This window comes from Triturus cristatus, chromosome 2_2 (assembly GCF_964204655.1).
Source record: "Triturus cristatus chromosome 2_2, aTriCri1.1, whole genome shotgun sequence".
Taxonomy (NCBI): Eukaryota; Metazoa; Chordata; class Amphibia; order Caudata; family Salamandridae; genus Triturus; species Triturus cristatus.
In genome coordinates this window covers 333,003,072-333,030,058 of record NC_140582.1, presented here as the reverse complement: position 1 = coordinate 333,030,058, position 26,987 = coordinate 333,003,072, and the positions used below count along the sequence as shown (strand labels likewise).

At 43.8% G+C, this 26,987-nt stretch overlaps 1 protein-coding gene across 2 annotated transcripts in view; it reads right to left on the bottom strand.

The window, feature by feature from the left end:
- INTS12 (integrator complex subunit 12) overlaps positions 1-26,987 on the bottom strand; it is an 87,638-nt gene that overhangs the window by 38,657 nt on the left and 21,994 nt on the right. For both annotated transcript variants that reach the window (XM_085641411.1, XM_085641410.1), the window contains 3 exons: positions 19,442-19,594; positions 17,821-18,008; positions 981-1,140 (listed from right to left, as the gene is read on the bottom strand). In XM_085641411.1, the coding sequence (XP_085497537.1) occupies positions 981-1,140; positions 17,821-18,008; positions 19,442-19,594 (501 nt within the window). The remainder of the gene's footprint in view (positions 1-980; positions 1,141-17,820; positions 18,009-19,441; positions 19,595-26,987) is intronic.

Sequence of the window (26,987 nt, the reverse complement as noted above, 5' to 3'; positions counted from 1 at the left end):
ATATGTGTGAACACAGTCTTGTATAACGTCTATGCCACATTCCATGCTGTGTAGTTACTTGGACATTTGCTACTCTGGGAGACACCCAGTGCCAAACCGGATTCAAAGAAAACTGGCCAATGTCTGGCCCTCTAATGTTTTGAAAATTCTCTCCAAACTAATCAACTTCTGCTCTCCTTCTCCCCTCAACCCCGAAGTGGGGTTGATATATATTCAGTTACAAGCAGAATAGAAACTGTTCAGCTGTTGGCATAGATAGTTCTTTGAATAGATAAACTGCAGAGAAAGCAGCTAAATTCTCCACAGTTCAGTTTACAGTGGTGTAAAACTCACACAGATTACTAGACAAAGTACGCAAAATATACATTAGACTTATGGCAATCCTATCCAATAAGACAATCCCTCTCAAAGTGATCATTCTGTAGCATTAGTGTTAAATGATATTTGTGAACACTGGCTGACAGCACAAAAACAAACTGCTGAACAAAACAGCAGAACAAGTAATAGACATCCCTATAATTCACAGTTGGCAAATGTGAGAAGGCGAAAGGCTGAGAAAATGGTTTTGCACAAAACAGGCTGTTGTGGGAAATGGAACTGAAACTAGGAAGAAGAACCTATGCAGCAGGGTGACTGCTACAGGGTTGTACCTAGACAGTACTGTAAGCTACTGCAATTGAAGACCAGACAAAGCCAACAGAATTTCACCATGAGGGTTGGTCTGAAGTAAGATGGGCATTCACGATAAAGGCTGCAGCGAGTTTAACAAAGCAGAGCTTTAATACAATAATAGCATAATCAGTCATTACCAATGAAGTGAATTATACAAAAAACAGGCATCTGTGTAGAGCAAACAGACCATGCAGTGGTGGCACACAGACCAACACTACTCTGCTTGCAAGAAAACAGCCACAGGACATTTTATCACAGCAAGAATGTAGCCGATAGGCTGCTAGTCACAAAAAGCCATTCATTCTTACCATTCTCTTCATTTGTCGGGTGCATCGGGCACAATACCAAACAAGACGCGGATCATTCACATCCTTATCCGTCACCTGGGGCTTGTGGCAGTCCTGATGGTACAGATTGTGACACTCCTGGCACTCAACTAGCTGATTGCCTGACAGCACAGTCATTTGCCTGAAGGGATGAAAATGATCAAAAATAACATATTAAAAATGTTTCTCTCATCTCTACAAATGAGTATGAAACGATTTACTTTCCATAACATTGCAAACAACAGTAAACCAGAGAAAAAACGAAAGAAGATTTATGTGCGCTAGCTAACATTTGGGCTGGTAGGGCTTAACACGCTCTCACAGTAAACCATTCAAGAGCGTAGCTTCAGGGGGTTGTTTGGGGTGTTAAACCCCCCCTAATATGTATTTTCCAACAAGTAGTTGGGTAAGGTGCTTTTAGTCCGGTATGGCGAGGTGTCTGTCGGATCGTACCAGTAATTTCTACATACACACAGACAAAAACACACACAACCTCTCCCTCTCTCTATTTTGAAAGTCCTCATAAATGTTGGTTATTATACAAAATATTGTTTTCTCTCCTTAGTACTCCTACTCCTCTCCCTTTCCACTGCCACTTAAGCCCCACTCCTGCATCCTGCTTGTCCGATGATGTATTTTAGCATTATATGCCAGCGTGATTGTTGGAAAATTTGCAGTTCACATCCTCCCAATCATACTGACCAAGTTACGCCCCTGAAACCATTGTGCCTGTGATGGATTTCAGCACCTCTTTCACATAATTCTCTTCTTGTGATACAATCTATTTCCCCCAGACTTATCTCTTAATCGTTTTTGATTCTTAATGTATCTGGTTGTGAATAATTATGACATTGATTGCCTTCTACTGGGAAAGATTCAAGATTTTCTGGAAGATGATAGTGACTCTGAAACAAGCCAGAATTGGTTTGCTTGCCATTATAGAGACACCTTCAGTCTTAAATACATTACAAAATTAGCAGATTACAGAGAGTTCAAAAGGCTTCAGTAAGGGAGCTAAATAACTGAACTAATGCTGCTTGCATATCTTAGCCTCCTTTGGGCACTGAGCCCTCCAGCAAGAGGAGGGCCCTCAGATTTAAAGGTTTTGCTACAGTTAAAAGTGCATATGGGGACACGCAGATCAGCTAAAAATGATTAAATCCCAAATCCTCAGATGTGTTTATAACACTCACAATTCTAGGAGAAGTAATCTGCAACCGGATCAGAGATATATCTGATGAAATGCCGCAGGCACCATCAAACGTTCTTGATCAATTGCGCAGAACACAAGTCCATGGAGCTGTAAAAGTGCTTGGGTGCCTATTCCCACTTAAATGATGTATAAATTCCAAGATCATATACCTCCTACTTGCTCTTCGCATCTCAGGTCTAACGCTAAAGCCCACCCCAATCCATTTGCCTTCATAAATTTACATATACCATCGCACTCATCAGTTTGAGCAGGTTTCCAATTCCCCCTTTGCCTCCCCTGTTCTAGCCTGTGTTCCCGCATTTCTTCTCCCTGTCCTTGTAAACTTTTCCTGATCCCCTCATTTCATCCTTTTCAAAACCTCTCACCTTCTTGACGCAAGCCAAAAGATTCTTACCCCCACTGGTTCGATTTACCATGGCAAATATAGCTGGTAAAACTGTTGAGTCTCATCAACTCTCAGTGGACAGGGTTCACAAGGATGAACCAGTATGCACTCAACCTCAGACTTTCCAGTGACTTCAGCGTAAATTTAGATAAATGGAATTTCCAGATTGGTTATCAGAAGTCAAAGGGAACCACAATAATGTATCTTATACGTCTTTTACTTAATGCTCATATAGACTATAAAAGATGCAAGGCTATTGTATTAAAATAAGTGCTTGTTGTGCCATAAAAAATGAAACTACTATTCTTGCCTAAATAGCCAAAAATGGTTTGGGCTTGCTAGAGCTTCCATTGTGAGGGGGTCTGACCTAGCAATTCGAGCTAGATTGTTCCTATTAGAGTAGGAGAAAGGCAGATTTGCAGATGGCTAGTCTCTATCTAGAATGGCATATCAGGTTGAAAAAACATGAGGGGCTGTGATGTATCTCAAGTTATTACAAGTGATTGAGATTAATTCAAGCATTGCATACATTACCTTTTTGTTTCAGTCTGTCAAAATAAGTAATACATTAGCACAGGCATACACTACAATGTAAAGCGATATTAAATACTGGAAAGATTATTAAGAGCCAATAAAAGCTTGGCTTTAATTCTCTGCTTCAAATGTAAATCTTGCAATACCTTCAAACCTCTCCTTGGGCAAGTGATGGTAAGAACATCCTTCGTGGATTTTGTGTCCAGAGTGCTGAGCTGACTGGCATAGTGTCCCCTAGACTTAAAAAGTCTCCCTCAGGATTAAAACAGGCAGTTTTTAATATGGTTTCTTTCTAGAAATGTGAGAATTGTCCTGGTCACCTCCGACACCAGACATCAGGCCTCATAGTAAGAAGTTTACTTGCACAGGATATTGGGAACCTTGGTGCAAGGAATGTGCATATGATACTATTGTTAAATGAGAGCAATGACAAACATTATTAAGGTGAATCACAAGGAGAGGGACTGGGCTGGACAGGTCCAGCAGACGTGCCCCTATGTATGAATGGCGAGAACAGGCGTCCAGCAGATGTGCCCCCATGTATGAATGGCGAGAACAGGGGTATGCAGTTCCTAGAGGAGACAGCTAAAGGAGATGCGGGGGGCAAGGTGGGTTGATGTGCCAGGTGTCAGAAGGATGAAGGATAGTGAGAAGAAAAGAAAAGGCATCCGGCAAAGATCCTCCTTGCGGGGCTCGTTGAGCATTACAGCGCCGGCTCAACGAGGAGCTGCCCGAAGATGAGGCAGGATACCTCTCGGAGTGTGTGAGGGGCCTTGCTCCTAAAAGGGGCTATTCCCCCCCTCTATATCCTTCCTCCTTCTGACACATCACCCCACCTTGCCCCCGCCTGCCCCCCTTCCGCATATCCTTTCCCTGTCTCCTCTAGGAACTGCATACCCCTGTTGTTGCCATTCAAACATTAATAAGATAAATTTTATATTCATGTCTTGTGTGTACAGGGAATTTAAGAGACTCATGAACCAAGAGAAACCATTCACAATAGGATTTCATTTTTATATAACTACAGATCAAGTCGTAAATAATTATGGATATTTACGACACTCTTTCCAAGCTTTCCAATAAAGTTACTACTTTCACCTCTAACACCTGTTTCATCATCTGCAACCCTCCATCCAACATATTTTCTTTCATCATCTTTCTTCACTCCCACCTCACATTGCCCTTTACTTTCACCACTACATAATTTGCCTCACGCTCCTTTTTTAACTTTTTCTTTCATCGCACATTTATCTCACTTTTATTTCTACCTTGCAAAGAGAATCACCCTTTCTTCACACTAATTTCCATTGCAAATCTCTTGCTCGTCTACCCAATTATTTATAGTTTTTTATATAGAGCTACTTAATCACAGAGTGTCAGAGGGCTTTGCATGTGAAGATAAAAACAAAATTACAAAGACGAATACTGTATGTACAGGAAACCATCTGAGACGAAACACAATCAGGCATATTTCAGATTAAGAACCAGATACTAAAACTATGAAAAAAGTATTTGGAGGAGAGCTTTAGAGATGTAACAAGATTTGATTACTCTGTGTCAGAAGGCTGTAGCAAAGACATTTGACATCAGTCAGTCAATTTCGAAATAATAGGAATATCACCACTGGATAACGAACAAAAGCTTGACTTAAAAATAACAAGTGTGGATCTCTGCAATAGAACAATAGGTTTGAAATTATACACGGAAAAGTAAGTGAGTGATTAGTTTAGTTTTAAATCTCTCGAGGGAGAGTGCAAATCTTAGGTTGGGTGGTAGGGCATTCCAAATTTTTGGTGCATGTCCCAGAAAGGTTCTTTTTATCATTGTCATTTTCCTGAAAAATGGAGCCCTGAAGTTTGTTTGCAGTCAGCTCTTTCGAGTTTCTGTGAGATTAGAACAGTGACTTTAGGCTTTATAAATGAGGCTGTTTGTTTTGTAGAGAGGACACTTCTCTACAAGAAGCCAGCTGATTGAATCAAGAAAAGCGGACATCCTGTGAACTTTTTTGCTGTTTATGATTAGTCTCCCAGCAGTGAAAGGCTCTTGAGGGGTGCAAGGCAAAACATAGGAGGTTCAGTAATGAGGGCATTCCATATTTAATAAATGAGATCACTGGCAAGTGAACATCAGTTTTGAGATCTTGGGTGGACAGGAAAGATTTGACATTGCTAAGTAGTTTTAATTGATATCTGGCATTTTTGGTGATTTTCCCAATGTGCAAATAAAGGTTGAGAGATCTATCTAGAATGAAACCAATCGATTTAGTCATGGTAATCATCTTCAGGATGGTTGAGTTTCTCTCTAATCTGAGACTTCTTTTGAGTATTTGGAGGAGAGCAGGAGAAATTCAATTTTTGGGATCTGAGCTTGAGTTTTAGTTGGGCCAGCCTTAAACTAATGTAATAGGGACAGGTGTCAAGGGAGTGGCTACAATGAATGGTCTTAATTTTGAGATACATTTGAGTACCATTAGCATACTAGCAGAGAAGATCAATTCAAGGTATTCAACATAAAGATTAAAGACTAGTGAAGCAAGAATGGAGGTATGTGGTAAACCACAAGGCACAGCTGTAGAAACGCAAAGGAAGTTCCCTTCTTTAATATGTTGGAAGTGGTTTGTCATGCAGCTTCTGAGACAATGTAAGGCCATATGTACAAATTTTAGGCATAGCGATTACCTAAATGCGATTTTCTGCAAATCGCAATTAGTAAATTGCTATTCCCAATGTATGAAACACACTGAGTTTCATTTAGTGATTACTAGTGGATTGCAAATTGATTTACCTCATGAATATTAATGAGGTAGGTCGCAGTTTGAGGCTTATTAGGAATTGCAGTCATCACAGAGATGGTATCATGCTGGGGTCAGCAGATGACCATGTCTGCGATTGCTTTTTAATAAAGTTTTTTTTTTTTTTTATTTATTTTAAGTGCAGCCACTTTCCTTAAAGGAAAATGAGATGCGTTCAAAAAGAAAAAAATGGAACATTTAAGTATCATTTTTTTAAGAGTAGGCAGTGATCCATGGGACCACTGCCTACTCTTAAAAAAATATTTGTACCAATATTCACTAAAGGGGAAAAGGTCCCATAGGAACCCTGCCCCATGTGCGAATGATTATCACCTCCTATGTGGTTTCGGTAAACAAATAATGTTTTGCTACCATAACTTGGTCACAAAACATTCATACATATTTGTGGTATTAGGCAGCGATGTCCTAAACATGCCCCTTCCAAATACCGATTCGCAATTTGGCTTTTTTACATTTACAAAACCTTTTTAAGGTTGCAAATGGCCCGATTCTGTGAATCCGGCCATTTGGGACAGCGAAAAAGGTTTTGTAGATATGGCCCTTAGTACTGTGTCTTTGTAGAACATCTTCTCACCTAGAATTCTTAGCAGAATGTTATGGTCAATGGTAATGAAGGGTGTGGAGAGACCAAGAAGCAAAAACATGAAACAGTTTCCATCAAAGATTGTGAAAGTGTCTTTGATAATTTTAAAATTCATATTTCAGTACTATGTTCTAACTTGAAACCAGATTGTAATTGTTCTAGTAGGTTTTTAGCAGAGGTAAAATTCTTAAGCCGAGACAACACACATGTTTAGGGGCTTGGCTAGGAAAGGCAGACTTGTGATCTTTTTAGATTTCTCAGGGATATTAGAATCATCAGATTTTCAACAGGGTATGAACATGACCAAACTTCAGATCTTTGGCGAAGATACCTTGTTCAAGAGAGGTATTTATGATCTTCATCATAAGAGGGCGTCATCATGTGGAAATTTAGCTTGTAACTGAACATTATCTGCGCCATCTTGCCTCTCCCCAGCGCCACGAACGCACGGTCGCCATTTTAGGCACCCCACTCTCTCCCCGCTCATTGTCGATCGCCAGCGCGTTCCCCTGGCGCTGCAAGCATCCCCCGCGCGCCGGCCACCCCCGCTCTCTCATACACGGGCCATAAACCCTCTCTTTCTGCGCGACCCTGCCATGGAACCACATCCCACGCCTGACCGACATCCCATACATGGTCATGCATCTCTTTGATAACCCCCCTTCCTCTGCGCCCCATTGTCCGAACCGATCCCAGGCCATCACCTAGCCCTGCGGATGCAGTTTATTGCCCCTACTGTAAGGGAAACACCCCACATCAAAGGGATTACAGTAGATCAAAGCCCCTACCCCCTGAGACTCGGCCGGTCGCACACACCCCCGGGAACTGGCGGAATGTCCAGCTGTGTGATAGCCATCTCCTACTTTAGATGGGGTGGGGACTTCCACTGTAGATATGTGTGGGAACGAGCTCGAAATGGGGATTCCGAGGATGTTCTTTCATGTTCCAAGACAATCTCAAGGATGTGCCATTGTATGATAACCCTGCAATAAAGTCATAAACATGTGTATAAGAGACCAGGTCTCAGAGATGCAGTTAGAGCACCTCGTGACGATACCTTGCTGTCTGATCTGATGTGTTCTGCTCCGACGGAATAAAAACTTTGTTTCCTGCCTTCCAGTCTCCGGCGCCTGCCTCTTTCATTGGTAAATTATCGAATGGTATGAGAGGCGATTACCGCCGGGCAATACTTAAAAGGTTATCGACTGAAACTGCCGCTACCATTTAACAATTGGCGTCCCAAGCGTGGGGCCCATCAGCGACACGTGGATCCAGTGGGAGAGGTCCTGACGACAGAGTGAACGACTGCAACGATCGGGAGAGCTCCTGCCCGATAGACCCTCGTCTGGCAGCCGATCATCCGAACTTCACTGGTTCCGAGCAGACCTCTCTCGAGTGATCTACGGTCCTGACTGGGAACCATCAGGAGTGCCGCGGCAAATACGGAGAGTAGAGGACGATCGGGCGCTGGAGGCGGAAGACGAGAAACTGTCCACGCGGTCCGGGTAAGGTCGTGAAACACGACAAATTGCGAAATAATTGATTGATTGTTTTGAAATACTAGTATTGCTCATTGATTGTTCTCTTTGAGATATTCGCTGTCTACAAATGGGGAGGAGTAGAAATATTCTCTCTCTCTCTCCCTTTGCAGATAGTGAAGGGTAGGTAACGCAGACTTTTGTCCCCGTTGTAACCCGTCGTGCCTATCTTTATCTCCCCACTGATTGATTGTCCGAACATTGATTGTTTTGAAGAATAGTGCTCTTTGAGATATTCTCTGTTTGCAAATAACGTAGAATAGAAATATTCTGTCTAGTCTTTGCAAATAGTGAAGGGTAGGTAACGCAGACTTTTGTCCCCGTTGTAACCCGTCGTGCCTATCTTTATCTCCCCATTGATTGATTGATTGTCCGAACACTAGTTGTTCAATATTGGTTCTTTGGAGGTATTCTCTGCTTACAAATAACGAGGAATAGAGATATTCTGTCTAGTCTTTGCAAGCAGTGAAAAGATAGATAGTGCTGACTTTTGTCCCCGTTGAAACCCGTCATGCCTATCTTCTCCCCACTGATTGGTAGTTGGTTCTGCCCGGACCGCTTATTAGAGGTGGACCATCCGGCTCCACTGGAAGGCACCCCTAATAAGGACATGTTCACTAAATATGGACTAGTCGCCGTAGCTTATAGCAAGCTATGGCATAAATATACAAGGAAGGACCCCGAGAGTCAGTGGCCACTGATGGGATCCTTCGACGACCATAAGATAGAAGTGCTAGAAATGGCTCTGCGTAGCAATAAGACGACGCCTACTATGCTTGACAGTATCGGCATGTGGCGCAAAGAAGCAACACAACGGAAAAAGAGGGAAGAAGTAAAAGCAGAAAAGGAATTACGAAAGGCAGCTCACCTTGCCGCTAGAAAGTTAGAAGAAGAAATAAAGGAGAGAAGGGAAACTAAACTAAGACAGGAGCCCGAAACCTCAGGCCAGTACGCTGTTAGGACCCCCTCTATGCTCTACCCTGAGTTGTCCTCTAAGCAACGAACGAATGACGAATTACTATTAGGTCCCCCAATCATTTACATGCCCCCTCCATACGCACCCTCCCAATCGGTAGTGCAACACCCACAACCCCCAAACACGAGCGAAAGCAGTACAGGGGCCTCGGTCCACACGGCCTCCGCGCCGGCCGAGCCTCTTGTACTGAACACAACGTCGGCAATAACGTTGGATGACCCTGAGATGAGAAAGAAAGATTCCACCAGAATGAATCGACTAACAAAGGATGAACGAGCAGGAATCGACAAGATAGTAGGGCCACTGATGGAGCGAAAGGAAAGTGAGGAGTATATAACAGACGTGTATAACTCGTATGCCGACAGCCGCAGACGACACTTTGTCGTACGACTTTGTTATCACGCCCTGAATGCATATGAGGATAGGTACCACGATAAAGGTCCCGAAGGCTTAGCGGCCCTATATAGGAAGGTAGACATTGGGGAAGAAGAAGAGGGCGATGTGACGAACCTCTTCACTCGTACACTCGAGGTCTATCGACACCTTAAAGAACACAGGCAGACAACCAAAACAGAAACCCCCATAGCGACTAAGCCCCAGGAAGGAAGGACTGATACCATGATGCCCATCAAAGAGGCCGCCCCCTACTGGGTCCCCCCACGAGGTCAGGGAACACATGACGACATCAACCACCAAGATGCGAAGGGGAGGGTTGTATATAATTGGGTCTACCAGCCATGGGACCGACAAGATATTTTGACCTTTAGAAAAACTCTACCCGACTTAAGAAAGAACCCGACTGCCTTCTACACCGAACTAGGTACAGCCTTAGGCTCAACAATAATGACTTTAGCAGATATTGACTTGTTCTTCGGATTATGTCTGCCGGCTGATGTGTGGAAGCAAATCCGGAAAGTTGACCACGCTGAACCGTTCGGATATACCTGGGTACAACTCGATACCATAGATAAACAGCGAGAACCAGGACAGAAACCCCCGAAAGCCATATTAGAGCTCCCAGACAAGATTGTACAGAAGCTGAAGACTCTAATCCCAGAAAGAAAGGTAGACTGGTCGATAGTGACGGCTTGCCGCCAGAAACCCCAGGAGGATGTGTCTGAATACTTCTCTCGATTCGAGACTGTGTTTTCCGATTATAGTGGCCAAGACATGACCACCGCAACCGGACATCACCTCTTTGTCCAGAATTATGTGAAGGGTCTGTCACAAGAAGTCTCCCAGAAGCTACAGACCAGCGAGAGTAGTTGGGCAGCCTCCAAGCCCACAGCAATCCTCCAGATGGCCCAATACTACGAAAACCAAAAGAACGAGAACGATAGGGCGTCAGAGAGGAAGAAAAAGGAACTGAAGGAGAGGGTAATGATAGCACAGTTGCAAGGGGTGACCATAGGAAGGGAACCCCCAAAAGGGAATTACCAACCAATCGCCCCTAGAAAGCTACCTCCTAGAGACCATACACCTGCCCCTTACAACGGATGGAGAGACTTAGATGGGAACCAATGTGCGTTCTGTAGAGGGTTCGGACACTGGAAATCCCAGTGCCCGGTCCTTCTGGAATTGAACAAAAATAGGGACCCCAGAGACACAGCACCTGACCCCAGAAATAGAGGACAGGGACGAGGATACACGAACGACGCCATTAACGACAGGCCAGGCAGACCAAACACCTTTGATCGCCCCCGACAAAACCAGTGTCAACAGTCCGACTATGAAAGCACCTATGACTTCGCATAGGACCGCCAGGGGCGGGGAGGGAACCGATTTTATGCTAAAGTAGTGTTGCTCATGATACTCGACGCCTCTCACGCCGTGGCCGGCCTATAGCGGTTGTAGGCCCGTATTTGTATACTGACATTGTTTTAAATAAAGGGCTTCTTAAAAGGAATTACGGAATCAGTGTCATGACAAATCATCTAGGTTGGTAAAGGTTTTTTCTTTTGAATAAATGAGTGTTACTCCCACACAATAGAAAACAGATAATGCAGACCCCATTCGCCTGAATCTTTTTGATTAACGGAATTCGTACCCATCACACCTGTCTTCCTCCAAGAGTTGTCAAACAATGGTCAACTATAGCTTAAGGTATATGCCGAACGCAAGGTATGGTATCTTGCACCATAATACACAACCGATTGAGAAATGCATGTACAACCAGGGAACCCGAATTTGGGAGATGAGTGAAATAGAGCATCTTTGTCTCGGACAAAAAGAATAATAGGTCTGTGGTATTACCCACTCCTGCGACTAGCCTGGTACGTGGTAAGTAGAACTTTTTCGTGTCTAGGCGCGCTAAGGTACTTTGAATACTGCACATCCCCTCCCCTCTTTTTCCCCTCTATAGGTAACGACGAAGTTCCGACTGAAGAATGGAGTGGACGTGGACCGCACCGTGTTCAATATTAGGAAAAACATAGACAAGCGTTGTGGGATAATGCGTAAAGTGCAGACCACCATTGGGAACATGAAAAATTGTATGGTATGATTGTGCGTGTGTGCTACGATTATACGGTATGAATGTGTATGCATTTCATGCTTGGGTCACTTGAAGAGAGCGTCACCGTATGATTGAAGTGCTCGTCCATCGATCAAAGGGAGGAGAGTAAAAGGTCCGACACCCCCCCCCCCAAGATAAACTACAAAATACCGAAAATACGCAGCACGCATAGGAAAGAGGACAGGAAAGGAGGGGTCCCCATACTCCACGTAGCCCTGAGTCTCCGACTTAAGTTTCTGCGCTTGATGCTTGTACTGTCGCACCCTATCCGGTATTTGTGTGTACGTGATCACCGAATTTATGTCTTTCCCCCGCTTGTGTTTTCTTACATAGAACAGACCCATGCTACTCCATGTTGTGTGTGCACCAAGTGGCCTATTATCGTACACATCTCTCTCTCTCCCTCGTTTTGTGTCGTACACATGCCAAATAGCCTACTTGATGTGTCTCTGTCTCCCTCTCTGTCTCCCTCTCCCTCTCCCTCTCCCCCTCCCCCTCCCCGTCCCCCTCTCACTCCCCCTCTCACTCACTCACTCACTCACTCAAGGCTTTCTTGCCCTCTTTCTTTTTGAATAAATTAACGACACATACCTCTTCGGTAAGTGTATAATTGGCCAGAAACACGGTGGTGTTCGAACAAATTGACAGAAACAAAACGACCGTACTTTACCACGTTACTACCTCTCCTTTCTGCAAATGTTGAGCTTAATTGGCTGAGAAAGAAAGGACAGGTAAGACGACTGATGTCTCCCAAATTTGGCCCTCATCACGGGGACTATATGTCAGTGGTTTTCGTTTTTAGAGCTTTAACAACACCATCTCCACCGCCCAGAATTGCCCCCGCCCAATTACCCCGAAATAGAATGTCTAAAGCACCCCGTTCTCCCAAAATAACCCCAGCCCTATACTAGCCGTCTCAGAGTATTTCGAACGAAACAGCTGATGACCTTATTCTCAACAAAAAAAAAAATATACATCACCTAAACTGATAAGGGCTACCTATTGTCTCCAGCAAGAATAATGTTTAGCTTATGTTCCTCCCCGAAATGGATACTTGTGAACCCATGACAGTAGCACCTCGCACTTGTCCATAAACTTAGCAGTGCTCGGAGGAAAATGTGTATTAACGAAACTTGTGTTGAAACGAACGAGTCTCTACCGGAGAAGCCGGTCCGAATTTTTAATAGACAAGAAGGTTGACAGATGTCAGGCTTCCTGCAGTGATTATAGGGCTCAGGAATCGACACCTAGAAGGCCAGACGATGGACAGGGACACCGACAGAAACCTGCACCACAGCAATGATTAATAGATCAGTAACACGCACACAAACATCAGAGTTAATAGACATCAATCATACAGCAATCGATCAAAGCGTTTCCGCAACTACTCGGTGGTTGGGAGAGAGGATGAAGTGTGTAAATGTCTTCCCTGCCAACTCTCTAAGATTTTGTTTCTTGTACTCATTTAAAGATAACGTGCTGCCATCGGAAGAGAGGGGTCGGACGTGACGCACAGCCTGACTGCGGACCATGGAACATCTATGGCATCGACCAAGGGGGAAGCGACGAAGCAAAAAGGGCGTAGGACAAGGCACCATTATCAGGATGATAAGTGATAGAGCGAAGGGCTGTATCGAGACCCCCTGCTCACTGACCAGCGTGCCTGAAGTCCCAACCCGTCGGGCCCCGATTGATGGGCCCAGTGCTGGAAGATTCTGCTCTCCTTGGTCCGCATTTTGATCCGATCCCACTCCGCCCCCCTCTTCCCCCGGCATCCCGAAGCACGCCACACCCCTTCTCTCTCTCTCTCTCTCTCTTTTATATGGATTTTGAAAGTACCTATGATGAACTGTGCTAAGGGAACGGGACTGTGATCGGAGAACAGCGAATGGTCACACCCTGCCACGTGAGAAATTGGATTTGAGCTGGACCTTAGCTCCACCGCCGGTGCTCAACAGCGCCAACAAAAGAAGAACAACAATAAGAGCTTACCAGTGATGGCTCTTTATAATAGGACACTGGAAAGAAGAACCCATGTTAAGTTGAAATCCTCTCCCAACCACCTTTTTTATATTAACTATCTTCCTATCGAGTTTTCATCATGTTGCATCAGTCACTTCCGACTGTACACTGAGAAGTTAAGAAAAATCTAACTTTGTATAATGGCATTCATACAACACCAGCCATGCACACAACTATACTGACTATTTTTGATCCACACGAAGTATGGGCCTTAAATAATGTACGAAATATCCCTTGTTTTGCCAGAAACATTTTTGCTTTACAGTATCCTATTTATGCTCAAACAAGCTCCCCTCCTCCTATCCCTGGGCCTGACATGCGGCGCAGCTAATGTAATTTTGAATGTACTACCTCCTCGCCTACTTTATCAAACTGTATGAAACTATGTACAAATGTGTCAGATTACTCCTGCCTGCCCTAAGAACTCTGTATCTTTAAGGAATGTATGAAAAACATTAACGATACTATAGCTGAAGGGTTAACCAAGGTAAATGTCGGCCAGGCAAGCTGGCGAGATATGTTAAAAGGGAGGACTGTGGAAATTTAGCTTGTAACTGAACATTATCTGCGCCATCTTGCCTCTCCCCAGCGCCACGAACGCACGGTCGCCATTTTAGGCACCCCACTCTCTCCCCGCTCATTGTCGATCGCCAGCGCGTTCCCCTGGCGCTGCAAGCATCCCCCGCGCGCCGGCCACCCCCGCTCTCTCATACACGGGCCATAAACCCTCTCTTTCTGCGCGACCCTGCCATGGAACCACATCCCACGCCTGACCGACATCCCATACATGGTCATGCATCTCTTTGATAACCCCCCTTCCTCTGCGCCCCATTGTCCGAACCGATCCCAGGCCATCACCTAGCCCTGCGGATGCAGTTTATTGCCCCTACTGTAAGGGAAACACCCCACATCAAAGGGATTACAGTAGATCAAAGCCCCTACCCCCTGAGACTCGGCCGGTCGCACACACCCCCGGGAACTGGCGGAATGTCCAGCTGTGTGATAGCCATCTCCTACTGTAGATGGGGTGGGGACTTCCACTGTAGATATGTGTGGGAACGAGCTCGAAGTGGGGATTCCGAGGATGTTCTTTCATGTTCCAAGACAATCTCAAGGATGTGCCATTGTATGATAACCCTGCAATAAAGTCATAAACATGTGTATAAGAGACCAGGTCTCAGAGATGCAGTTAGAGCACCTCGTGACGATACCTTGCTGTCTGATCTGATGTGTTCTGCTCCGACGGAATAAAAACTTTGTTTCCTGCCTTCCAGTCTCCGGCGCCTGCCTCTTTCATTGGTAAATTATCGAATGGTATGAGAGGCGATTACCGCCGGGCAATACTTAAAAGGTTATCGACTGAAACTGCCGCTACCATTTAACAATCATGTTGATTTGCAAGATGAGATTGGGTAGGATCCGGTGAATAAGACAAAGGTCTGGTAGTGGTAATGGCAAATGTAAGTTCAGATTCCTGTGAGACTGATGACAGGCCATCGGGTGGTGGAGTAAAGTCGTCTGCAAGCATATTGCAGTTTAGGTTTTTGGGGTGATTATTATGGACTTCATGGCATTTGTGATACAATCCTAAAGAGTTCCCCAAGTTTGTTTGAACATTTTGTCACAAAAAAATGCTGTTTTGGTCTGACAGGAGAGTTTTGTAGGTTTCAGCTTAGAGTAGAAGGTGGACACTCTAGAAACAGTAAGGGATTTCTTTCAGGTCCTTTCTGTGCATGAGAGTATTTGTTTTGTTGTTAACCTCATTGTTGAAACAAGATGCTGTCCTCTCATATGTTTGTATTTGGTTTAAGCAAGTGCCACTTTTCTTAGCAGGACAGTGATCTTTTTAATGTTTTGAGCGCCTATGTCCGAGCGAGTGGCAAAGAGGGAGCTGCCTAAATAGAGAGAGTGTGAAACATGTATTCAATCATATTGTGGTCAATGGCCTTGATATATCCAATATTGGTCAATGGTTTGGGATTGTGTTTCTTTATGGGATGATGAGGGTTCAGGACCAATGTTATAGAGTTGGCTTTGGTCAGTCTAAGCAATCACTAAGTCAAGATCAAGCATTTAGAGTGTGTGGGCAGGTACAGTGTTGTACAAGGTCATTTTCTGTCCGTGTCCTTTTACATTATTTCAGTGCAATAATTTGTCCCCTAAAATGATGTGTTTACACGAGGTCAGAAGTTGGAATGTCATGATTTTGATCTAAACTACCAGGTTTTTCTTGCCAAAATTATAAACTTCTTGGCATTTTCCAAAAAGGCTTCCCACGGTCCTCTAGGGAGCTCCCTCACACTATTTTGACATGCTATTTAGCTTCTCTTGACATACACCACAACCTTCAATGGAGTGAAAATCTAGGAACAGACCATATAAACTACGTGTTGGTTTTATCTTGATCTTTTTCTACCAGAGGAAGACTGTTGTAAAAAGCTGGCATAGTGATTGAATTGAAGGGGAAAAGAGACTAAACGCTGAAAGAAAAAAGGAAAAATCCCTACCTTTAAATAAAAGAATTTATTAATTCACAGCAGACACCCAACGATGTTAAGCTAAGCCACAATGCTCCTTTAAAAATGCAATTTTCAGCCAAATTTAAGTATAAATAATAGGAAGCTGTTTGTTCAGGGATCCAAACGTTGAGTGGATAAAGTAACTAGGAAACTAACTCTGCAGGACATATTTTTCTGAAGCAATTTCGGGAATTTTTAAAGGAACAGAGACCAGGTTACTCTTCTTATGTGCAGAAATACCCACGATGCCACTGTCAGTGTTTTTCCCCTTTCTGAAACAATAATAAGAACGTGATTTCTTACAAAACTATCAAAAAAGCAATTTTACATTTGAAATGTGTCCTTGATCCCATACATAGGTGGAGTTATTCTACTTCTTTGAAATGTTAACATAAATCATGTGAGCGAGAGCTACTCTTTCCAGCAAACAGGCCACTGTGAGGAATAGGAAATATGGCAGATATGTACCTGAAGCAATTCCAATTTCTCTAAATGTGAACAAGAGATTGAAGGTGGTATACTGAAACCTGGGAATCGTAACAAAATCTGTTGAAATAGTGGAACGCGTATAAATAGATCTTGTGCCAGTATAAGCCAGAGCAATACGTCATACAGTTAGGTTTCTTATAGCTACTGAAAACCCAAAAAATCGTTTTCAATATTTTTTTCTCAAAAATATCAATAGCTAATTAACCAAACAAAATTCAATACAAAGCTTATGAAAGTAAGATTTAAAAAAAAAAAAAAAAAAAAAAAAAAAAAAGGATTAAGAGCTTTGCTGTACACTGGAAGTGCTGACGGTCAGAGATATTTATCCCTAAATTCCCAGATTTCATAGATTACAAAATCTTGTTTTCATCTCATGTGCTTATTGTGTTGCATCATGCCCTTTATGACTTATTTGAAAAGCTTGGTTTCAAGTGCCTTCAGTCACTCATGACTAGACTAGATGTTTGCAACTCTATCCTGGCATTCCAGGCTTCAGTATATTTAAAATATCTGTAACTTGTATTATTTTTTGTCTCAAAAGAATGGACCCTGGCTCAAGATAAATAAGGGATCTACATTGGATAGGTGTTCAAACATTATTTGCTTGAATCTGCTTGCATAAGTATGAGAACTACAATCATGCCTCCCTGGCTGCCTTGTCAGATTTGCTGGCTATGTTGTATTACCGACATACTGGCCTTCTTACATTTATTTGCTTTAACTTCTGAAGGGTCGTTAAAGGAAGCGGGATTGTCGACCCTTTAGGTTCTTGGGTTTCAAACTTTGGAATTCCCTCCCTTTCTCATTCAGAGTGGAAGCCAAGCGCCTGCACTTTAGCAAAAAGACAAAAATGTTATTGGAGGAAAAACATGAAAGATTTTTTGGCTTAAGCACTATTACCTATTTATCCATCGCTCGCTGACTCTAGTAGCGTCAAGAGACCTTCCTGAGTGGGGGGATGTTTTGCATTTTGTAAATGCCTCAGATAGATATTTATGATGTTTACTCGAGACTGAAATGGCCAATGAAAACAAAACTCAACAAGAATAACTGCACACAATAATGTTAGCAAAAATCACCATGAAACAGTTACATTTGAAAGGAAGGTGAGGCAAAAGCCTATGCTAAATGATGCTTGCGAAATTTCTTACATTCCAAAAAATCTTTGAATCCTATGTCCATCTACTATCATCAGGAAAGGAAATACATATTTTTGTACTAACGTTTGACACTTACCGACAAACAACACAAGCTAAACCCATCTCCATTGCAAAATCATCAGCACTAGTCTCATCAAGACCGGAAAGATCAGTAAGAGACAAATCCTTGCTCGTCTGGACAGTAATTGGGGAAGAACGAGCTTCATGCTTCTCCAATCTGGGCTTTTTCTGAACTTCAACTGTCTCTGTAACTTCCACTTTCATCTAGTCAACGAAAAATGTACAACTGAAAAAAGCATCTTAATACAATAAATAAAAATCAAACGTTCATGATAGTTTGGCTGCAGACACAACACTGAAATTACAAGTGAAGGAAAATGTAATTTTATTAAGCAACATGAAACATTAAGACAATTTCCACCTAATTCTGTCAAAATCTGGATGCTTGAGGTTCAAGACTGGCCTGGATCTTCATAGGTAGGGGTAGAAGAGGTTTGAATGGAAGGAGTCATAGTTTGTACGCTCTCGTTTAAGCTTTCATGGAAAGTCAAGCCCAAGTAGGGCACCGTGCTTTTTTTCAATGGTTTCCAATATTGTCACAGCTGCAGTTCCAGACAAGGCAATTCAGTATATAGTTTAAAGATTTTTTTTTTAATTTAGAAATGTTTTCTGCATACCAAACTGTAACCAATGCACACAAACAAAGGCATCTGAAAAACAGCAGGATAAGCGGTATGTCGATTCATGAAATGCAGCTGCAATGGTGGAAATAGCCACCAGTAAGGCACATTTTGAAATATTGTAATTTTAGGGCTAGTGGACAAAAAAGTCAATTCAAGAGGGGAAGCAAATGCATAGAGCACCTACAAACTTGCAAGTCAGTCAGAAGTCACAAACTTTTCCACAGCCATTCCAACAAAAGAACATCACAAACTACTTATGAAAAAGGGCTGGAATAACATGGTACGAATTTCCCATGCCTTGTTTATGCGGATTTTCCAGCAAATGGAATAACTTCAAGTAAATTGTGGACAGTATGTGTACTCCTGGAAACCTGCGACTGTTGCGGCTATCTCACTGTGGTAAACACTTTCTAACTGGAGTGCTTGCCATACAGTGATTTTGGTGGGTTTCCGCCTACCTCTCTTTGCCTGCATATTTTTTTTTTTGCAGCTCTTTCATCTTCCTGTGGAAGAGCATGTGCAGCCCTTTTTTATGGCCCCTGTGGAGATTTCTTACCTTTACGGCAGGATGGGGCTTCCCTGTGCCCTTACTTTTTTCTTTACATTGCGGTACCCCCATACCCATGATCCATCCTGCCACCCGCTGTGGCATTTCAACACCTGCATCTGCCTTGTTGTTTGTTTGTTTTACTCAGTGCAGTGCAGGTGGTCAAATGTCCTTTGGCAGGAAGCAGGCATAACAAAGGCTGCATACCCAGGAAATTATTGAGGACACACCTCTTCGCCACAGCATTTAGATAGATCAGTTATCCAAGGAGCATTAGCAGACTGAAACACACAAGTCATTACCGGTCAGGCAAAGCTCGCTGCTGCACTGATAAGCTAAAATAAAAGGAGTCAAATCTCCTGAAAGCAAAGAGCAGGATTAATCTACTATTAAAAAACAGGCACACTGAATCCCATAAGTTTTCTTGAAAACCTTTAAACTCTGAACATGAATCAGGGATAAATTACCTTCTCAGCAGACCTCTTCTCTGCCTCTTTCTTTACTTTCTCGGTAGTGCTTGGCTTGCCAATGCTGCTTGAAGAGGGCATAACAGAGGAAACTTTAGGTTCTGCTTTACTAGCGATAACCTTGCTAATTGATATCTTCATCGGTTCCACATCCTAGGAAACAAAAGGAAATACATCTGCTCAATGAAACATCTTGCTTTTAATGACATGCCATCCGACTTAGGACAGGTTCTGCTCTTGTAAGCACGATGCACCAAATTCAAAAATGTAAAAAGTTCATTTCCCCAGCCTAAGGATCTAGTCTTCCAATGTATTTAGCTGTTCAAAAAACACTGCCATACAAACAGAACCACTCTGCAGCAAAGCAAGTATACTATTTGAAAGTCAGTTTAAGGGTAAAACCCACGCTGTAGCAAAACAACAGGTGCATAAATATTTATACATCAAAGCTTTGGTAAAATTTCTAATTGGTTTGGGGAAACATGATGCAGAATGACTGATGAATGGAGACAAAATTCAGCGGGCAGCTGGCAGAAGAAAAACCGTAGAGGTATGATCAGGCGATCCCTCTAGAACAATGCAGAATGCAGGGGATGAGGGAATAAAGATGTGTGTGAACAAAATCCCATCAGATTTTGTCAAATTCTATGTCAGGACCGGAGGCGAGGATTATGCTTATTCTCTCTTTGCTTTATTCTTATAAAAAAAAACACTGCAGCCAGAGAGATTTCACAATAATCTTTGAACAATAACCATAGAAAAACTACAACTCCCTACAACCAGGGAGGCACACTGTAATATAGTCCATCATCTGTTTTCATAAATCATTATCCAAAGTCCTCTGTCAGCTTCCTCCCTTCCTCTTTCTTCGCTGCTTCGCAGCCAGTTAAGTGCTCTTGGTTTTTTTCAGTGTTAAGTACTGTGCATTGTATTTTGACGTATGGAGGCATGGAACGGGCGCGCGATTTTTGGCTCCGTTCCGGATTTGGTCATCGAGTCCGACGCCAGCAGACTGGGTTGGGGCGCTCGATGCAGGGATTTTTCCACCGGAGGTGTTTGGTCAGCAGACGAGCAGGATTTTCATATCAATTGCTTAGAACTGCTAGCGGGTTCTTTCGCGGTACGCTGTTGGACCAAAGACAGAGTGCAGTCTTGCGTCCTTTTGAAGATGGACAACATCTCCGCAGTCCGATATGTCAATCGGTTGGGGGTGCCCCGTTCTCGGGCGTTGGCCAACCTGGCAAAAGGACTTTTGGGGGTTCTGCCTGAATCACCACATATCGGTGACGGCGGAGTACCTCCCGGGCCAGCACACTTGTGTCGCGGACTGGCACTCCAGACATCTCTACGACTCCAGCCTATGGAAGCTGGATCCTCTGGTCTTCCGATGGTTGAACACTCTCTGGGGACCGTTTTCAGCGGATCTCTTTACCTCCCGCTTGGACAATCAGGTTCCAAGATTCTTCAGTTGGAGACCGGACCCGATGGCTCTTGCCACTGATGCCTTCCTTCAGGACTGGAGGGCGGAGCGCGGATATGCGTTTAAATGATAATGAGAACTACGGCCCAGATCCGCCGGCAGTGTGCAGAGGTGACCCTGGTAGCTCCCCTTTGGAGATCTCAAGTGTGGTTTCCGGTTCTTCTGGAACCTTCCTGGGATTCTCCAATCCTACTCCCCCTGTATCCTCAACTTCTTCGGAACCCGGACGGGGATCTTCATCAGCTAGTCACACAGGGGACGCTCCGGCTCATGGCGTGGTGGCTTTCAGGGGACGGTGGTCGTTGCCAGGTGTTTCGGGACAGGCTGAGGCCCTCCTGTCAAAGGCTTGGGCGGACAGCACCACGAAACGTTATCGATCTGCGAGGTCACGATGGGTTCGTTGGTGTCTTCGACGGGGTCTGGATCCCGTGGTCGCAGGAATCGTACCCCTTTTAAATTTTAAATTTCTTTGCCGATTTGGCGTCGGAAGGTCTAGCATATCGCTCCATTAATGCAATCAGGTCCTCGGTTTCGGCCGTTCACGAGCCTTTGGACGGAGCACCGATTGGGGAACATCCAATGGTTTGCAGACTTCTGTGGGGTGTACGATTATCGTTACCCCCGGAGCCTCGTTACTCCGTCCTTTGGGACGTCAACAGGGTCTTGAATTTGTTTCTTTCTTGGCAACCTAATAGATATCTTTCCTTGAAGGAACTATCTTCCAAGCTCGCTATGCTTTTATGCTTGGTCTCCTGCAGGAGAGTTTCAGATGTTCGCGCCCTGGACATCTCGGCGCAAGTTTTTTCCCCGGACGGGGTTGTATTTACGATAGGTCGCAGGACTAAGTCTCATACACGAACATTTTCGTAGCCGGCTTTCCGGGACTCGCCGAAGTTATGTGTGGTGGACTGCCTGAAGGCATACGAGAACTTAACGCAGGAAATCCGCCCTCCGGCCGAGTGACAACTCTTGATAGCTCTGAAGAAGCCACACAAAGCGGTCTCTTCCCCCACCATAGCTAGGTGGGTGCGATAGGTTATACAAGAGGCTGGTATTGACACGAAGCAATTTGGTGCCCACTTTGCCAGAGGCGCTATGGCCTCGAAAGCTTTCGAGCTGGGTGCGCGTTTGGAGGATTTAATGCGTGCGGCGGACTGGTCTTCGGACTCTACCTTCAAGAGGTTTTATTTTAAACTGGTTCTTAATGTGGCACAGTTAGTGGTAAGTAAGCTTTGAACTAGCATAATCCGAAGCCTCCGGTCCTGACATACAATCGGAATTTGCCTAGTACCATGACGGGAAGTTCCAATTCTATTAAGGACACAGAGGCGAGTATTATCCCGCCCGGGGCACCTTTGGTGCGAACCCCCCTGTATGGGTGTAAGTATTCAATTTTTCTTTATTAATGGTTTGCTAAAGGTTTTTTGCTTCTTCGTCTGACGATTCTTTGATATGTTGCGGTTACATCGCATGCTGTCAGATGTTACCAAATTTCTGACCTCGTTGCTTGGTTCTTTTAGGGAATGACGGATCCAAACAGGACCAATGATGAGATGGCGTGACTTGCGCGAAGAAAGAGGAAGGGAGGAAGCTGACAGAGGACTTTGGATAATGATTTATGAAAACAGATGATGGACTATATTACAGTGTGCCTCCCTGGTTGTAGGGAGTTGTAGTTTTTCTATGGTTATTGTTCAATGATTATTGTGAAATCTCTCTGGCTGCTGTGTTTTTGGATAAGAATAAAGCGAAGAGAGAATAAGCATAATCCTCACCTCCGTGTCCTTAATAGAATTGGAACTTACCGTCATGGTACTAGGCAAATTCCGATTCTCCTGGTTTATTATTCCTAATCTAAGTGAAAGGTTCCATAGTATTTAAATGTTTCACTGGTATTCAAATGATCTCTGCTAGAATGGCACACTGAGCACTTGGACCAATGTGGTGATACGAAGGCCAAATACAGTGAGCAATTATACACCTCAAAACCTCGATCCAGTCAAGAGGTTCCAGTAGATATGTCAACTTTATGTAAATCCTAATATCACCACATTTCATCCAACATCTCCGAAAATCTGTTTAGGTTTCACACAGTCTACCTAGAGTAATGCAATTCTTATAGAAATTTTAATTTAGGACTCTGCTTTGGAGACTCCAGTGTGGAACAGGGTAATTTCATCTTAACTAATGCTAATGTAAATTTTCACAATGCGGAATTGTAGGAGGACACTGGAGTGCAATGAATTCTAAATATCTAAACAAGGATCCCTTGCCTTATGGAGGTATTCTTCTAAATCTGCAATGCAATGAGGTAATCTCACTTTCCACTTGGGGATCGGAGAGTATGCCTTATTTTCTGAATGTATGTCCTACCCCACCGCAGAGAAATGCGGACATGCTGAAGAAGCTGTGTTGCTCAATTCAGCAATTGGCCTTCTTTGCATCATTGGGTTTTCATTTTTATGCACATAATCAAGCATAAAAGAAAAGCAGATAGTATGCTCATTATTATGGAATTTAGGCTTTCTAAGCGGGTTACGTTTCTTCTCAGAATCAACCCCACACTATAACTTCACCAGCAGTATAACACACAAGATGATGGACGGAATGATGCACATTGGCAAAACATTCACCCCCAGTCACAGATCTGGGTTTAATCCATCGTTATTTTGCTCACCACGCCACCCCAGTTCAGACATGGCCATATGCAAATCAGTCTTGACTCCAGTGACGTAGTGAGCACGGGACCCACGTCTGGGCATACCCTTCCCACATACGCGGACAGCAAAACACACAAGATGATGGACGGAATGTTGCACATACACAAGTGTCAAGCTATCCTGGCTGAAGAGGGGTGAAACCTCGAAACCGGTCCTAGGATGCTTGATTCCGGTCCAGGGAAGACATGGCTTGGCAGTTCGGGCTGGACTGTTCCCATGAGGCACAGGGTCAAGACTGATTTGCATATGGCCATGTCTGAACTGGGGTGGCGTGGTGAGCAAAATAACGATGGATTAAACCCAGATCTGTGACTGGGGGTGAATGTTTTGCCAATGTGCAACATTCCGTCCATCATCTTGTGTGTTTTGCTGTAAACATGGTCTAGGCACAATAAGCCAGAGGACTCCTGGTAACTGAGGCAAGATCCCATTCATACAAATTGAAGCTGCTCATTAGGATGTGGCTCGAGCTTTAAAAATGGCTACTGGCAAAATTGCTTTATAGTATTTACCCTGAACAGTGTGCTCTAGGGACAGTCTCATCCATGAGATTGGCATGGGTCTTGCCAGGGCATCTATCTGCAAAGAGGCTGAGTCTTCACAAGGCAGGGTCAAACTGAACCCCTTTGACATTCTAGCTCCGATTCTTCAAGCCAAAAGCTCCATGATTAGAGCGTGAAGAATTCTATGCCGAAAGTGAAGTTAAATACCAATTTTTCTCCCCAATAAAAAGCTCTCAGGGCCTATCCCAGTTATCCCTTTAATGGCTCAAATATGGAAATTAGAGTTAAGGCTAGTGGAAGGGAGGGTTCCCTTGACTGAAAAGACACTGCTGTGGGGATCGAAGGAATTCAGAGGGATTTACTTGGAGGCCAGGGTATGGTAGACAACTTATGCACATTGAAAGGTAACATTTCTGACGATGGGAAGGGGTCAAAAACAGATGGGAGTTCCCACAGGATACTTTCTTCCCTTCTCCAAACTTTCCAAATCAACAGATACCACGTGGGAAGGATTCGTGGGGAAACCAATGGAATGTTATGGTAGCCAATACTACGCTAAAAAAGATTGAATCAGCTCAATATGCCTCGCGAGAGCTCTTCTGAATAGTGAAATCTTTGTCCTCCCTGGAGCGTCTTTCCGCTCATATTGCCCGATCAGTCGAGAGATGCAACTCAATCACCCACTTCTTTTCTGATATAGTCTCCAAAATATACGAAAGTTTACTGAGGCAACTAGAGTAACTCCATACCTTGAAGCTTTTTTTTTTTTAATCCATCTGACACCAAGGATGGACTTTCCAGTTTTAACACTCTCTCTTTAGACAAGCTACTGGCCCTCCTGACCAAGGTGAAATCAGGTACACCAGCCGACCCCCCCCAACCCCACCCTGGATTCTAGCCCATGGGATGGAGGTATATCTACCAAGACTATGTGAATTGATTAGCAACTTGTTCACACTTAGCCAGATACCGGCAAGATAGAAACATGCTACTGCTGTGCCACTTCTCAAAAAGCCTACTTTGGATCCACCTCTACCAGAAAATTTCAAGCCCATTTCCTTGGTCCCTTTTTTCTATAAAGTGGCAGAGAAACATGTGAATAAGCAATTGATGAATTTTATAGAGAACAAGGATCTCTTACACAAGACCCAATCAGAGTTTCGTGCTCAATATAGCACGGAATCAGCTCTGCTATATGCCTCCGAGTCTTAAACTCATGGATGATAGTGGCAAAAAGGCGGCACTGATAATACCGGGCTTATGTGCAGCATTTGAAACATTATCTATGGCCTTCTGAGATGGCTGGCTTCCTTTCTTCAAAATCGTACCTTCCAGGTAATTCAACGACCATTCTCTTCTGAGGTTTTATCGTTGCGGTAGAGGTTGACCCAGGGCTCTGCTTTGAGCCCTACGCTAGTTAATCCTTATATGCACCCCCTTGCAGAGGTCGCCAAGCGACACGATGTTTAACATCATGTCATATGCAGATGACACAGTCGATCATCACTCTATCTCGGGCTGAGGGAGTTGCTGCAGCTCGGTTCAGATCTTGTCTGGCTGAACTTGCAGAATGGGTGGATCAAAGCTGCTGAATGCCAGCAAAACCGAGGTTCTCATCCTGGGTAAGCAGCCCTCAATCTGGTCCTCCGCTTAGTGGCCAGATGTATTGAGTCCTGTACCAGATCTTAAGCCAAAAGTGAAGAACCTGGGGATCTGGAATGATTTGACTAACTTTTCACAGTCAATTGACATGCCTGGCGCGGAAGTGTTTTGGCATAATTAAACTTAACAAAATCCTCTGCCTCCTCCCCAAAGCAGACAGGAAAAGAATAGCCCAGGCCCTAGTTATGTTCAGGGTGGACTATTGTAATGCATTATACATTTGTGCTATGCAAAGAAGCCTGTAAAAGCTTAAGAGAGTACAGAATCCAGCTGCTCAGCTAAATCTCTCTAGGAGTTATCCCTCGGGACCTGCTCTTGCAAAACTGCACTGGCTCCCTAGAACAAAAGAGTTTCCTTCAAAGCCATGTGTCGGTGCAATTATTCCCTCTGGTGAGGCCGTACCAGCCATATAGAAGACTTAGGTCGGCCAGAATGCTGCTCTTCCGGTAGTCCGTAGCATTAAAAGAGCACACATGGGAGAACGTTACTTTAGCTTTTTAACCCCAAAATTATGTAACACTCATGCCACTTATCTGAGACAGGAATGCCCAGAAATCATTTTTCGAAAGGAACTCAAGACATAGATCTTTAGAAAGATTTAGGGTCTGTAATTGAGTGGTCTGCTCTTGCCTGTAGCTTTTCTTTTGGGCTTATTTTTTAGCCCTTTCTTCTTATGATTAGTTAGTTAAATAGCAACTTTCTGGATGCTTTCCCTTTTACTCAAAGTGTGGTAGAAAATATGAGCCGTAGAAGCCTTTGAGGGGAGTAAAATTCAAAGTCTTTTCACTTCATTAGAACGTCACCAGTTCACGTGTGGTGGATAGGTGGTACATACTACAATGTTGAACAAGCACATTTTGTAAGTAATGTTTTAATGTTTCCAAATAGGATTTTCAGCTTGACTATGCAGAATAATTGAAGTAAACAAATCCATGAAAGATCCACGGCTGGAGTAATACATTTTTCCATCTTGCTTTCTATTATCAGCAGAAAGACATGCAATTGATGGTTTCTGATGCGTGCTGTTGACAAGAGAGATTATGAAGAAACCCTCAAATGTATATTGTGACAAACTTGACCTGCCACTGAATGTCTGAATCTGAATAGGAAGTAATAGACTGAGCCTCGCTTACAAGTTCTGCGGAAATGGGACAGGCAATTACCACAGCCAGGAAACACCA